Source organism: Octopus sinensis, linkage group LG1 (assembly GCF_006345805.1).
Source record: "Octopus sinensis linkage group LG1, ASM634580v1, whole genome shotgun sequence".
Classification (NCBI taxonomy): Eukaryota; Metazoa; Mollusca; class Cephalopoda; order Octopoda; family Octopodidae; genus Octopus; species Octopus sinensis.
Genome location: NC_042997.1, coordinates 163,078,989 through 163,095,681, shown reverse-complemented (window position 1 = coordinate 163,095,681; position 16,693 = coordinate 163,078,989). Strand labels below are relative to the sequence as shown.

The window sequence follows — 16,693 nt, the reverse complement described above, 5'->3', positions numbered from 1 at the left end:
AAAAGACTTTCCCTGGTGTTAAGAAATATTTTATTATGAAAAGCAGATACAGATGTTCTCTGTGTATGTGTACACACACATATATATATATATATACACATAGTCATATGAAGATGATTATTATAATAATTGTTATATGTTTATTCCTGTGTCTGTTGCAGTTTATTTCTGTCTTAAGTTAAAAGCTATAGAATGCTGATGGCCAACTTACTAGGCTTGTTGTTATTTTTTAGTCCTGCTTGCAAACAAATATTTCACTAGCTATGAATATTTATTAAAGTTGTTGCAGAATCTAGGCCATTTGAACTAGATCTAGATACATTTTTGTCAAGAACTACACCTATTCTCTGCTTTAGGATTCTACTATTTAAAAAAAACAACTTGTCTAACTATTCTAAGTAATAGCTTACAATTCGAAAACTGATCTTTCGTTTTTGTTTTCCTTTTTTTTTTTTTAAAGCTTACGTCATCTGCTGCAGTGGGCTTACCGTTCTTTCCATGCTATTACTAATTGTGTTTATTTACATCAGTAGCTGTTGTGCTAAGCTGTCTTTACACTGATATTTTGTTTTACTAGGCCACTAATCCTTGTATACCTCCTACTTCTGTCAAGGCTGCTTTGCTTTGATGGCTGTCTTTTATTCCCCCCCCCCTGCCTCATGTTGGAATGGATCAGAAGGGTATGCAGTATTTTATCTTGTCTGTGAGGCAAAAATTCTTCAAATCTAATTTCACTATTTTCTCTTCTATGAAAAAACTTCCACTGTCAGGATGCAGCACTCACTGTCAATTCCCATTACATATCCATACCGACATAGGTTTATCTCCCGCATTAGTTGCTACCTTTAATTCCCAATTCCCTCAGCTCACATTGAGTTGTTACCTGTACATCTAATGTCATAGTCATTTGTATTAGTTTAGCATTATACTTGAATTTATTTACATTCCATAGATTAATGGCATAATCTACCTTGGTGTTTGATCTTAGCAACATGAGGCTAAAAATTAGGTATTGTAGAGTATTTAATCCTCACTACTAGTTGTACCACTTGTATTTCATATAGTCCATTCCACTAGCTGTGCAATTAGTACACTATGAGTATGCCATCTAATCTGCTGTAGTAGCTGTGCTGCTAATACAGCATTTAGTCCCCTCTATTCACTGAGTTACTAGCACAGCATCTAGTCCTGTACTCTAATACTTGATTGTCTTCTCAACTAGTTGTGTCACTAGCACAGCATCTAATTTTCTCTACTAGCTGTACCACTAGTACAACATCTAGTCCTTTCTATTAGCTGTGCTAATAGTACATCACTTAGTGCTCAAGTACCTTTATTAAAAAAAAATGTATCTAGTTACATTCATCTTTAAAATTCCTGTAGATTCTTCATTTTGATGATCATTAGTAGTTATCTATGCCTCAACAGTAAGCTTCTTAAAATATGCAGTGATCTACTTTGTGCTGCCCTAATTTCCATTCAAGTTGGAGTTGTTTTTGTTTTGATACTTCTGAAAATGTATTATGCTTTTACATACATCACAGCTTGGTTGTTTTCATATCTTGGATGAACATCAGTTTGTTGCCTTTGCTTATTATGTATTGAGTTACCATTAAAATTTGTTGTTGATTATTTTTGCACTTGCGACTAAGCTTCAAAGTCATGCATTATCTACTATTGGAGATGGAATTTTTTGACATTTACATTTGTCGAGAAAGAAAATACAAACATATACACACACTACTATAGAAAATGGGATCATGAATTGAAGATTACAATATATTGTAAAAACTTTGAGATAAATACTTGTTTTACTATACAAATAGGATTTATATAACACTCCTTAATTGTTGTGAATGTTTGGTAATAATATTCTCAGATATTTGAATTTGATTTGTTACAGCTTTCTTTTCTTTTCTCTGCATCAATTAAATAACGGAGACCTTTTTGCCAGCATTGGCATTTATTTAGTTTGTGGAATTCTAAGGCAGTATTGTTTGTTTCTTATAGTAACATAATGCTTTTTATAAGTTTTATTCATTACTTTATTGCACACAACAGGGAAAAGAATTGTAGATTATATAAAACAGTAAAAGGAAATATAGTTTGCAGCATGCAAGAAGGGACAATGTAGTGTTCTGGAAATGAAATGAAGGCAATTTTCAAGATGGTTGAAAGTTAAATGCTTGTTTCAGTTAACTTCTCGTATATTCATGTAATTACTTTAACTCTTTCATATTGGTTTTACATTCCCTTTTCTGTTTGCAATCTATCTTAGCTGAATTATTACACTTCAGTTTGTCCAATATTTTCTCAATTCTTTACTTAATTTGATTCTAATCTATTACATTTGTGAAATTGCTTTATAGCAAATTTTCTCGGGATTACTATTTAGCAGTTAATGTCAACTGATAGCATTACTTCAGCCATTCTTATTATATGTCCATGTATCATATGCTTTGTTGTAGTATCAGCAATACCCTTTCTTTTTTTAACTGCTTTAAGCTTGCTCAGCTGAGTCCAAGTGAACTTGCCTTTCCCTCTGCCATTTATCAGATAGTCTAATGGCAAATGATCACACAGTGGAATAAGTTAGTTTGCTGTGAGGAGGAGGAAAAATCTGATAGCTTTTGACAGGGCTTAAGCTTGTTATTTTGCTGCTAAGATGAGCCAGTTTACATTTTCTTATGATAAATAACAATATTTCATGGCACACTTGTACAAATGGTTTTAGCTGTTACACCCGTGCACCTTAGTATTATAGGTTTATCCTTAAAAATGTAAATCTGGAAGAGTTAAGATTAGTTACAGTATATGAGAAACGTATTGTAGGTTCATAAGTTGTATAAAGATGGAGTATACAGTGCTCCAATGTATAGCTCTTGGCGAATTAAGTTTGGAACTGTGGTTTAATTACCAGTTATTACTTATATGTTCTAGGTTATTCTTAAAAACTTGTCCATGAGCCTCACAATTCTCACCTTACCTCCTGCAGTTAATAAACCTCATAATTCTATCTCACTGGTGCATGAAATAATATTGTTTTAGTATATAAAAAAAAAGCAGTTAAGTGAGGAATGACTCATAACGAGCAGAAAGCCCAGAAATTGTGTGATTGTTGGCTGTTTTGACATGTTGAATATCATCAACCATGCACACCTGTAACAATTGTCTATTGGATCACCTGTTAGAATACTTGTTTTTAACTTATGAAACATTTGTGAGTTACTGGTGTGGAACCAGTAACTGATTTATTTATTTATTTATTTTTTTTTTTTTTTATTACTTGCTGGGTTTAGAGGAAGGACCTCAAAGATGTGTGGAATTGAGGCCATTAATGTTTCTTTGGTCCTTTATAAGTCAGCACATGTGGGAAAAGAACAAACAGGGAGGCAATTGCAGAGAGCTGATGTTTGGGTAAGGGAAAACTGGACATAGTAAAGTAATTAGTGTGGGGCCTAGGGAGAGGAGGCTGGACACAACAAAGATGATGGTAGGAGGAAAGATGAGACAAGATGGGAGTAATTGAATAGAGGTGGCATGAGCTCAGCCAGTTCTGAAAAGCAAAGGCAATTATTGTAATAGAAGAAAAGGTAGAGAGAGGAAAATTCATGTATTAAATATGATCTCATTATATAAATATCATACTATTAGTCCTTCTGAATCTTACCTAAGTAAAATCCACTGGGTGTGATTGCTACTGTTGTTTAGCTCCATCTTACTCTGATCAAGTACAGGCATCCCAGGCATAACAATCTTGTCTTTTTACTGGTTTGTAAAACTACAGTGTCTATGTGTATTTTCTTTATCTAGTATGACTTGAATGAAATTTGACTGCTCTTAGTAGCATTTTCAAGGGGGAAGGACAGCTAAGCTGCTCTATCATGAAGGAATCAGATCTGCTAAATTATTGATAAAAATCATGATAAAAATTATGTATTATCATTGTTTAAAGTCTGCTTTCCATCCTGGCATCGATTGGACAGTCTGACATGGCCAGACTCCAACTGTTTGTGGTGTGGTTTCTATGGCTGGATGCCCTTCCTAACACTAACCACTTAAGTGTGCTAGGTGCTTTTTACATGCCACTGGCACAGGTGACTATAGGGGAAATATTACCTTCTTTGGAAACAAATAAGTGATAGCAACAGGAAGGGCATCTGACTGTAGAAAATCTGCTTCAATAAACTCTTTCTGACTTATGAATGCATAGAGAAGTAGACTTTAAAATGAAAATGATCAATATCTGAAAGAAAATGTAATCCTGTGTATGAATGTATTTTCATTACATTTTGTATTTCCATTTCATTTTTGTATAATGTATAGCTCATTCAGCATGTATCAATATTACTTGTTAAAACAACTTTAAAAAAAAAAGAAAACTGAAAAAAATCCTTACCAAAAGCTATTGCTTTTGCTTAGTAAAAATCATTGATAAAGTATTTGGACTTCTTCATTTCAATTGTTTCTGGGATACCAGAGCAGACAATCAATCAATTCAACAAACTGAACTAAACAGAGGTATTCTAATTTATTGGTGATTGGAGATATTCGATAGGAGAATTTATGGTAACAGTGAAGAAGCATTTGTCAAGAAATAATTTTTCTTTTTCTTTAAAGTTTGGTTTGGAGGAAGGGATTGTGCTCAAGGCTTCTATAAAACTTGCCAAGTCTGCTGAGGTTGATGCTGTTAGCATTCAACTTAAAATACATGTTTGGCACACAAAGTAGTGTTGTGAAATAAGCAAACTTTTAGATCAATTCAAATACACGTGGGACATATTTGATCTGTAAAGAGGCAATTTTTATTGCAGTTTGTCAGGGAAAAAAATTCTTACCTTTTAGGCAAAAGATGGAAAACACCAAAGCTATTTCAAAGTTCCCCCTAATATATAGACTAATATATGCATTTTGAGCACTTTCTGTTCTCATCAGTATTAGATGTCAAGGAGGACAACTCTGCAATGACTGAACGGATTGGCTTCCTTTACAAGAAATCAGTAGAAATAATTCTCTGACTGTATGCTGCAGCTACCAGGCTGGGACAAAATATATGGTTGGTACATGAAACTGTGTTGTGAAATAAACAAACTTTATGATAACTTCAAATATGTTTGGGACATATTTGATCAGCAGAAATGCCATTTTCTCCATGGCAAACCACAGTGAGAATGGTATTTTTGCAAGTCAAATATATCTCAGATATATTTGAACTGATCTAAAAATTATGCCTAACCCTTTAGCATTCAGATTATTTGGTCAAATGTAAATGTTTATTCATCCACATTATTAAAAATTAATCATGCATTATCTCATAATCTCAAGATTTCAATGATGTGATTATTACATTTCAGAATGATATTGTAGAGTAGGTGTGAGAGACTGGATCTGGCCAGGTTGAACATAAAACAGGTAAAATATTTGGGTTGGATATGGTTGGTTTAAAGTCTCAAAAGTTAACAGCTGCAGAAATGATGTGTGGTGGGGGGGGGGGAATGTCAAGGGAATGACATTAGGGGAAGAAAGGGTTTGGAATAGTGATAAGATGGTATACAGTATGGATAATGAGAAGATGAAGAGATAGTGGAGTGTTTGAGAAGAGGTAGCACTAGATCAGTCAGTTCTGAGGAGCAGAAACTACTGTATGCAGTAGTGGTAGAAAAGGTAGAGTGAAGGGACAATATATCTGTGGTCTGGTGGTTGGAGTGTGTTTGAGTGACTTAGAATGTTTAATAATTCTTGCTATATTGGAGACCCTCCCTGCCTAACTAGAAACCAAGGAGACCAAAAACGGCCAACTTACAATAATATGGACATGAATATCTACTTACTCAGTATAGAAACCCAGTGTGTTGTGTGACTAGAATTATGTACATTAAAAACTAGTTTTCATTCTGCATTAGAGTTTTTCAATAAATCATTGAATCAAAGTTATTGAAAGACTAATTATGAATGACTATTTTCTTGAGTAAATGAAAACTACTTAATGCTATTTGTTTTTGACCACAATGTTGATTTTCTTTGACTGGTCATATTTTCTGCTGTTAAGTGCATTAAGCTGGAGTTTCTTTGTATGTACGCCAAGTTGTTGTGGAGCATACTGGCAAAAGATGGAATTTAGTTTCTTGTGTTACTGTTAGAATTTTCACTTTTGTAAGGATGGAGAACTGTTACACACACACACACACTATCATCATTATCCAATCCATTGTCCCTGCTGGCATGGGTTAGATGGTTTGACCAGAGATGGCCAGCTAGAGAGCTGCATCAGACTCTGGTCTGCTTTGGCATGGTTTCTACAGCTGGATGCCTTTCCTAATGCCAACCATTTTACAGAGTGTTGGGTGCTTTTACGTGGCACTGCATAGGTGCCTTTGAATGGCACCACATGGGCACTTTTACATTCCACTGTCATGAGTGCTTTTCATCTTCTGAGGGACTGATATGATATTGGCATTAAGAAAGGCATCCAGCTGTTGAAACTTTGCTAAAACAGGCATTGGAGCGTGATGAGGTCTTTAGACTCATTGGATCCTTGTTGACCCTGCTAATCTCTACCATCATGGGATGTTAAATCAATTACAAAAGATGAAATCAAATACAAAAACAACAAAAGTCCATGGGATGTTCACAAGTAATATCATTAGGTTCACCCTTGAAGAAGGCAAAAACAACTTATAAAGAGAAACAGTGTGATGTTTTGAACAGTCCTTTGACAAATGGAAGAAAAAAAGACATGAAAGGGGGAGCGACCCATGAAAAAGCCTATTGTGTGTGTGTGAATGGGTGAGCATGCATATGTGAAAGTACATGTTTAAATAGTGTTCATGTGTATATTTGTGTGTGTGTATGTATAAGGGCTATAAGTAGTGTGTTTGTATGTTAGAGAATGCTATATTGGACTGTGACATTGATATATATATATATGTGTGTATGTGTGTGTGCCTAAGAAAAGGCATCCAGTTGTTGTGGTTACACATGGAACGTTTTTGGAGAGTCATTGTTTTAATGGAGCAAATCCTTTAAAACTTTAAATACTCAAGACAAAATACCTGATGTCAATTGAAATGATGACAGTATGGGAATAGATTTTACTCATTTTAAGTGTTCAGGAGATTTTGAAATTACAACACTGGGCTTCAAATACATTGAGATTTTGTTGTTAGTTTACTGATAACATGGTCCAAATTTTCCATAGTCAGTGTGTTATACTTCATAACTGATTGCATTAATCTATTTTCCCTCAGTCAGCTGGAAAGTTGCTCTTTAGTTGAATAGCAGTTAGCAACAGCAAGGATGGTATGCATTAATGGGGATGGTGTTACCTGTGTGGTAACATGCTGCAGAAGCGAGACTTTCTATCAATGTATCAAAAACAGAATACATGACAACCAACAAATCTAATCCAGACCCCAACCCTATAATACAAATCAAACCAGTAAATCAAGTCTCTGAATTCATGTACCTCGGACACAGACTCTCTCAAACAACAAAATAAAACCACGATGGAATGAAAGTCGTGAACCATAGAACTGAACTTGGTCAGGGAGCCTTTAAGAACAAAATTACACTTACTTCAAAACAGATCCCATATCACATAAAATCAAACATCTGCAACACCTACGCTCCTTCTTTAGTCTTATATGGGCTAGACTGTATCAACTGCTCTTCTGTTGCACTACAGATACTGGAAGTTCTTGAGGATCATGTAATGGGACTTATTACTGACACCAAACTCTTGGACCATATTACCATCAATCATCTCTGTCATCAAAAATAAAGTATTCAAACTGCTTGGCCCCACTAAGCTAATTATTTGTGGTGTCAGCAAAATCTGTTTGGAAGGCATGATTAATGGAGAGAGGAACAAAGCTTAGCAACCTGAAAGATAACATTGTAGCATGGACAGGTCTTGACATAATTTTTCTGAATACTCTTGCCAAAGATCGAATACTAAGGAGGCAACTATCTCATGCTGGTGTGCATTCTACAGCAGGTGGAGGTAGCAAGAAATGATGATGCATGCATAGTGAGAAGTTCACTTTGCAACCACATGGCCTAGGATTCAGTCCCAGTCTGTGCACAGTAGACATGTGTTTTCTGATGTAGCTGTAAACATACAAGTGCCATTTCAGTAAAATTAGTAAACAAAAGCTGTATGTAAGGTATCATACATATAGTGTGTGTGTGTATATATATGTGTGTGTGTGTATTTGTGTCTGCCTCTATGGCTGTCTTTCTCTTTGACAGAGTTTGAAAGAAGAAAAAAATATGATCTGGTAAATATAAATTGCAAAACTAAAGATTAGACTTAAAATGTACTGAGTTGATGTTAATGATTAAAATCCTTAGAGGCAGTGCCTGAACATGGTCTAATGACTGAAACATATAAAAGAATAAGTTTCTATGAAAATATTTAAATCCACATGAACAACCCCAATCAAGTTAACAAAGAAAATAAGAGCAAAACAAAAATAAAACTTGTTATGAGTCTTTGTATGACTCTACTCGAGCAGTGATGTATTTATATTCCTTGCATATTTGTATCCTGTAGCTCTATGCTTCTGGAGTCAGTGGAATAAAAAAAAAAAAAAAACTCTTACTTGGAAAACAGATAAGGGTTGGGGACAGGAAGGGTATTTGGCTGTAAAATACTGAATACTGTCTTCATAAGTCTTTGCCCAACCAATGCCAGTATTTAAATCTGCTCTCAGGACTTTGTATTTTGTTTTTCTTCTGTTTCTGGTTAGAAATATATTTGTAAATGGAAATTAAGAACATGCATGAACTTGTAAACTCTGTTTCAAGAGTTGAAACATGGGTTGGATAGAACTAAGCTTCTGATAATTTGGTTTCAGTTTCTGATTTTTGGAGTTGTTTGATATTACTTATGTCAGATTTAAGTCACAATATGAAACACTTGAATATCATAATCCCCCTGTAAATATCAATGAATTTTTATGCCTATGTAAGAGAATATTCTATTTAGCTGGTAATCAATAATAGTTTCAAGCTGGCACAAAGAAAATATCTAGTCATACAAATGTCTGTTTTATTTCTCTTATATAAAAATTCAATAGTTGAGTGGTTAATATATTTGACTGTTGACCCAGATTTATTGAATTGAAGCTCTTTCTCTGGTAACATATACTTACAACACCCTATTTTTTCTTTTTGTTCCCTAATCATCCAGATTGAAAATGTAGCTATTGTAGTTTGTTTTGTTTTCAATGCATACATGTACATCAAATTTAAATTTAGCAAACATATTGGAACACTGCCTGCTGAAGACACGAATACATTCAACAACACCCATTACTGCCAAGCCTATCAGATAATTCTTTACTGAGCCAAACCCATTAGTGCCAAGCCTTTTGGATATTCCTAAACACAGCCAAATCCATTAGTACTAAGCCTCTTTGATACTACTAAACTTACCCAAACTCATTAGTGCCAAGCATTTGAAGAAACTACTAAATAAAATAATGAGAATTCTTCTTTGAATAAAATATTATTAAAAAGTCAGTCTTTCATGCCAATTTACTTGCTAGAAACCATTTATTATGCAAATACTAACACATTCTTTTACACTTGCTGGTCAGTTCAGTTTATGTTGTTATTGGTTGGTTTTAGGTCAGCACTAATCAAGCTTCCTGTGATAGAATGTGTTTTAGCCATAGCTATCTAATCTTATGTTTCAGTTGGTTAATGTAAACAACACATTGGCATTAAAATGGTAAGGTGTGGTTTGAAAAAAATTTTGTTGCTATTTCTTGCAGGTCAAGCAACCATATAGAAATACCCTCTTTAGCTAAATCAGTTCCATTTGGCATTTTTTTATTATTCTGACAGTCCTCTCTTTATGCCTAATAACATTTTAGTGTTATTCTTAGAATTCTTTTTACTTGGAATTGATGAATACGTAGAATAAGAGTTGAGATTTAATAGTTTTGTGATTCTTGCTAAAACAACAATTTCTGTGTGAAATTATCAGCTTGTAGCTGATAGATTTATCAACCTTCTATAGGCAACATTTCTTCTATGTAAATGCTAATTTAAGGTCAACAAGCTTACTATCTCATTATTCTAGGCTAGTAAAATGCTTCATAGTACATAGTGACCTCAGTAAATAAAAATGTATGTATGTGTGCATGAATATTTTGATATAGTTTTATTCTAAAATCATGTTCCGACTGTCAAGGAAACCTTTTCTGAAGATTTTATGTGGTTATAGTTGTTTTACTCATTGGTAATGATTTATTTTTTTATTAAATTCTCACTTTACTTCCATCCATCCAACTATCCCCACCTCCAATCATGTTCATAAGGTCTTAATTTAAAATAGTGAAAGCCTAAATACATGTCAGAGAACGAAAAGCAGATATTAAGTTTGTAGTTTTATGTTGGCTTTCTTTAACCCTTTAGTATTTAAACAGGCCATATACGGCCCAAACATTCTACTTGTTTTATCTTGAAAATGGCCAGATCCAGTCTCTTACACCTAGCTTACAATGTCATTCTAAAAAATAAACAATCACACCTTTATAATCTTCAAGCTACAAGGTACTACATGAGTAATTTTTAAAAACATAGATAAATAAGGATTACATTTGATAAATTAACCTGAATGCTAAAGGGTTAAGTTTTAAAAACTGTTATTCTCATTAACCCTTTCATTACTGTATTTATTTCGAGATGCTTTGTGTTTCTTTCAATTATTTTAAATATAACAAAGAATTTAGTAAAATAACTTAGTTATCATTAAGCTAGTGTTAGGAACATAAATTGTGACTACGGTTTGGTGGAAAATTTTAATTCAAAACTTATGAAAACAAGACATTTGGACGCCAGAGCCAGAGCCGGTTTCAGTCGGGTTGGTAATGAAAGGGTTAAGGGTAATGGATACCATCTTGGACTACTAGTTATATGAAGATAGTTTTATACAAGAAGAGTTGCTTAGTCTTAGTTCAGCTCTGGTAGAGCAGATCTTGTCCAAGCTGCTCAAGCCATGAGGATTTTTGGATCTTTTACTCAGATAAAAGAGATAGGATGGGGAGGTTCTTGATTACAGGTTTACTCGAAAGCTCAAATGGTCACTGTTGAAATACCCTTGATCATAGATTTGCTCTATCATGGCTGTTTTGGAGTTAAACAACAACCACAGTTAGAAAGAACATTATATCTTTTCCCTGAAAATAGCTAGGTCAAAGATTATGCATAAGTTCCAAAAATGATTAGCTTGATGACGTTACTGAGGTCATTGTCTGATTGGAATAATCTGTAAAAAGCATGATGACAGTGCAACAAACCATCCCTGCTGATTTTGAATTTGTCTTGTGATTTATATCTTAGTTTGTTTTCTATTATAATTCCTTATATATCTAGGATGTCGTATAAGAGTTATTAATTAATATCAGTATTTGACTGATATTTTTTCTTTTATTTTTCCCACCTGTTTAGTCAGGGAAAATAAGTGTGTGGGTATTTTGAAAATACCTTGTGCCCTGGTTAGTTATGAGCTGCCCTTTGACAAGGTATAACATCTGTTCAGCCATCCTTCCAAGGTTATGGTGAAGTCATAGAGCTGCAGCATAGTGGGTTATGAAGAGGTAGCAGAAGAACTCAGCTGAGCCAATTATACTTCTTACATTGATGCTGAGTGGAGAAGTCATAGATCAAGGGTCAGGATCACTAAGCTCTATCAACAGAGTAACTGCAACACATCCGTAAAAGTGGCATCTATAGTTTTATAATTAGCTAATGAAAAATTCATTATGACTCAAATTCTCAATTCAACCTCATAATAATGGAATTGGAGGGTGACAGAGAATCATGGGAATCTGCAAAAACAGTGAAAAAAAAGTTTGGGAAAGATGGGCAGTGTCTGTGATCCATTTTTTCTTCTCTGAAATTGGTGGTAGAAAAACAAAGTTATCCTTAACTCTTTAGCATTCAGGTTAATTTATCAAATGTAATCCTTATTTATCTACGTTTTTAAAAATTAATCATGTAGTACCTTGTAGCTTCAAGATTTTAAAGGTGTGATTGTTTATTTTTAGAATGACATTGTAGGCTAGGTGTAAGAGACTGGATCTGGCCATTTTCAATATAAAACAGGTAGAATGTTTGGGCTGAATATGGCTTGTTTAATTGCTAAAGGACTTAACCCTCCAATACTTATAATAGAATGAACTCTGAAGTAATGGGTGGTGGAATGAAACCAGATCATGAATTAAGTCTACAACCCTAGTGCTCAGAATGCAAAGAGCTGGAGTTAATCCTACAAGACCTCTCATCTGATATTATGTATTAGTCAGAGTGGTGTCCATATGATTGTTTTCACTGTTTCAGCTGTGTACACTCTAGCCTTCTTCAGGTATCTTGTGATTCACCTTAGTGCCTTGCCTGGGAATGAATTCAGAAGTACCTCAGATAGGTACTTTGCTTTATAGAATTTGAAAGGATAAAAGGCTAAGTTGACCATGGCAGGATTTGAATTAAGTACAGAGAGCTGGAATACATGCAAGGAGGCATGTCTTATGCAGTAAACAACTCTGCTAATTTCTCACCTAGAAAGCAGTTTTGTGGACTAAGCTGTCATAGACTATAGATGAGCATTCCACAATATTTTGCTGAACAACCTGCACGGGTTATTCATTTCTAGTGATTAGCTCACAACCTTCATTAAATTGACATTACCTGTAAAGGTGCATGATGTGCCATATGTCAGATGTTGAACTGATTGCAGAGCACCATGAAGGCCTGGGAATGGAAGCCACAGTCTCATGATCATGAGTGAAACACCTTAAACACTAAGCCATACACTCTCATTACAAAGCAATTTACCACCTACTTTACTATATTGAATATAAAAAGCAAAGGTAACCCCAGCATGATTAAAACTTATATCTGTTTTTGGAGAATGCTTCACTGCCTTTTGACAGTCAGTAAGCTGTAGGTCAATCTTGAGCTGTGACCAGCATTTCATGAGTATGTAGGACTAAAATTATGTAATACATTAAAAAAAGATTCAAGACTGTAGGACATGAGTTGAGTGAAGTTTGGCTGTTATTTCTAACAGCTCGAAGGACCATGTAGAGGTTTTTACACTGATCACATACTTTATTTTTTTCTCAGCTGAATGTTGGACTTTATTACATTTATGTAATCATGTGTGCAAAAGACTTGCTGTGTTTGTTTTGTTAGACTTCAGTCTGAAGTGTTAAGTCCCAGATCAGCCTTGAATGGAGTGGGTTAGTTATCAAAAGCTATCGTAATTTTTTTTCAAACATAATGTTTCTGAGACTGTATTATCCTACATGTCACATCTTATCTTTCCTAAGTTGGTAAGATGTGATTTGAGGGCAATTCGGTTGCTATTTCTGCAAAGTTGAACGACTTGCTTTGTGTCTTTCGTTGGCTCAGTGTCTGTTTTGGGGGTATTGTGACATTATTTACCTAGAAGCGAAAGTACGGACGTACTACAATTTAAACGTATCTACTCCATAATTTCTTCGTTTTTTATTTGTTTTTTAATCTCAAGTTGTGTGCTTTGTTTTTTAAAATATTTTTTGAATAGTCTTTTGTTTTTGTTTCCCTCCTATTTAGTATACACAATTCACCTGAGTGTCCTTCCTCCGAGCATAATTGTCAATGGGAGGATTATTAAGTATAATAGGATTTTGTGAAGTGTGAATGACAAAGAACCTGTTAGTTTTTTTTTTTTTATTATATATATTTTTTTTATTACTGGAATTCAGTCATTACATTTAAATTCTGAGTTGAATTTTCCCGCTTTTCCTACAACTCTTGGTACACAGCTTTATTGATTGACTTTTTTTCGCGCCTGCCTTTTGCAGTTGTAGTAAATTTTCAAAGCCTAACTAGTTAGTTCTTTCAAAGTCAGGATATCCCTCACTGATGTCATACAGACATATAGACTTCAGGTTCGCTAATAAATCTTGACGACACCTCTTCTAGTCGTATCTGTGTCAATGAGTGAGTAAGAGAGAGATAATATAATCCACCCCGCCTACTATTTTATTTTCAACTAAATGTAGGTCGCACTGATCACCGACCAATCCCTGCTTATTTTTATTTTTTTATCTGGAAATATTTTACATATAAATTTGAAGGGGAAGCACCGTTTTCTTCTTGATCTATTTTTTTGTTTGTCTTCTTTTTATACATATGTCTTTTGTTATTTCAAATTACCTAACGGCTTAACAGACGTTGGTCGGCTTTGTTGGCAGGTGGTAAGATGGGGTGTCCCATTGAAGTGTTACACTTTTATATGTAAATGTGCAAGGTAAATAATGGAAAACTCGCCGTCTTGACTAACCAAACACCAGTCACCCACCACAAATCCCAGGTCGCTGCTGCTGTTGTTTCGTTAAATAGAGATAGATTTACTTATACAACCTATGTAAATCAGAACTTTTGTAATTCACGGGGGAGTGCTGGACTTTATCAAGACACTACACAACTGTTTATTTAACACCTTACCAATATTAAAGCTATTGGTTCAAAATTAGTATAGAGAGTACCTTTATTTTTACACTGGACCCACAGAACTTTTGATATCCAACATGAAGACTGTATTTATGGATTTATTCATTTGTGGTTCGAAACGAAAAAGGCCACGAGTTGTATCTAATCCACCCCAGGTAAATATCATTTTAAAATTTCTTATATAATGTGACTGTTTTTTTTTTTTTTTTGCCTCATCTTGGTTCCGAATTTAATTTTTCGTAATTAATGTTTTTAGTCATTAGTGATCGTCTCCTCCCCCTTCCAATTTGGTTTACCTCCGTAAATGACGAATGTAATGCACTCAAGTAGAACCGACGTCTGTAATAATCTGCGAAAAGGGACTGGGACGCTCCTTCCCTCCATCTCTCTCACTCTCAGACAGACAGACACAGAAGCGCGTGTACGCTAACATTGTTTGTCTGAGATACAGCCCATCCATGAGTCTGTTTAGAACTAGATATTAATTTGTATCTGGCTTATTTTGTGTGTGTAATGCATGTATGTAAGCTCACTCGCCGGTTTTTAATCTTTGTAATTCCTCGAGTTAATTGAGTGGGATACAAGCACTTTATTACGTCTCCTCACCTCTCTCTCTTTCTCTACAATGACAACGACAAGCCCTCTTTAGTTTCAAGGAGTGTAACACGGGACTGCTAAAAGAATAAAATACTTCAAATTCTCTTAGCATATTTCTTTCGAAATGATGTACTTTCGTTCTGTCTCAAATGGGATAGTTTATAACATATTACTCCTGGCAATCAGAAAAATGTTTCCTGAATTGTGTGCCTCTTAAATATTTAGACGTGACGTTTCGACTTTTAACTATATTTTTGCTGAATCACTTTGACCTGCAAAATATTTAATCTTTAAATTCGTCTATTTCTTTTTATTCGTTTGGCAGTGCACTTTGATATATATTTTTAAAGAAATATTTCATTGTTATTTTGGCCAGGTATTTCGCAGGGCGCTAAAGACCTAAATTGTTTGGGATGTTTTCTGTTTGGCTTTCACTTCTTGAAATCTTAAAATTAAATGAACATTTCCAAATTTCAAATTACTGATGTAATTTTTTTTCACGCGCGCGCACATTAGGGCTGCGTACGAAACCTTTGGCTCTTGGGCATTCTTTCGATATAACTCGACAAAATCAAAACATTTCACTCCTAGTATTTCCGTGGTTTGCGGAGCATAGATATAACAAAATTATACCTGCAATGTCTCATTTTAAACTTGAAGAAAAAAAAGCCTTGCATATTTGTTCTTACCTGTTTCATGTGTGTATGTAAAATTCGCAAATTTCCAAGTAGAAAACAGAATCGAAATGTCATTTGCTTTCACGAAAATACTCGAAGTGATATGGTTTGATTTTGTCGAGTTATATTGAAAGAATGCCGGCTCTTGAACCACTTTCGTAACCTTCTCTCTATAGAGTATGGTCATGTATTGGGTTCGATTTATCTTGTTTGTTCTAACACACTCACATACGTATCTATAGGCCGCCCCCCTTATTCATTTGTTTTTCTCATAAACTGAAATTTATAGCTAAGGTTTCAATACCCTAACCTCTAAAATACCTCATGTTCATCAAAGCTGCGGTTCTGCTCAACTGAGCTGATAAAATTTCAAGAATTAATTAATTTGTATTTTGTTTCAGCTTAGTATGTTAGCAGTACTCTTGTTTTTTGTTCCGCATCTGCCCTGATCAGGCAGACCTATGATAAAGCACGTTCCAGCCGTCTCTTTGTATATCTAGAACTTCATTTGTCCAGTGTGAACCTCTTTTTATTTTGAGACGGTTGAGTGTACTTTGTGGAAGATTTGACTGCTATTTCTAGCAGACTTAACGACCTCTTACTGCTCTAATCTCTATTAGAGAGGAATTGGGGGCACAGGAGAGGGCTGACATAATTCATAAGTCTAATGTACCGTTTGCATATCATTAATACTGTTGTTTCTCTCTTTTAGCCAAACGTGAACATGTGAGTGTTTTAAATACGTTTAAAATAGTTTTGTTGTTGGAAGGGGCAAAGTTAGTGAGATTTGAACCTATGAAAATACTGGGAACCTATTGAATTTTGTGGTGTACGTGTGCAAATCAATATATATTGAGACAACCATTGGTAATGTGAAAAAGAGCTAGTTGAATATATTTTATGCTGGA

General features: G+C 34.6%; 1 protein-coding gene across 8 annotated transcripts in view; it reads left to right on the top strand.

The window, feature by feature from the left end:
• LOC115217012 (ras-specific guanine nucleotide-releasing factor RalGPS1) overlaps positions 1-16,693 on the top strand; it is a 224,100-nt gene that overhangs the window by 89,811 nt on the left and 117,596 nt on the right. Inside the window, exon 1 of one of the 8 annotated variants that reach the window (XM_036506181.1) lies at positions 14,187-14,666. The exons of 2 other annotated variants lie outside the window; for them this stretch is intronic. In XM_036506181.1, the coding sequence (XP_036362074.1) occupies positions 14,589-14,666 (78 nt within the window). In that variant the 5' untranslated portion in view covers positions 14,187-14,588. Of the gene's footprint in view, positions 1-14,186; positions 14,667-16,693 lie in introns of those variants that run through there. 5 more of the 8 variants (XM_036506195.1, XM_036506200.1, XM_036506189.1 and 2 more) reach the window with 5 other exon arrangements.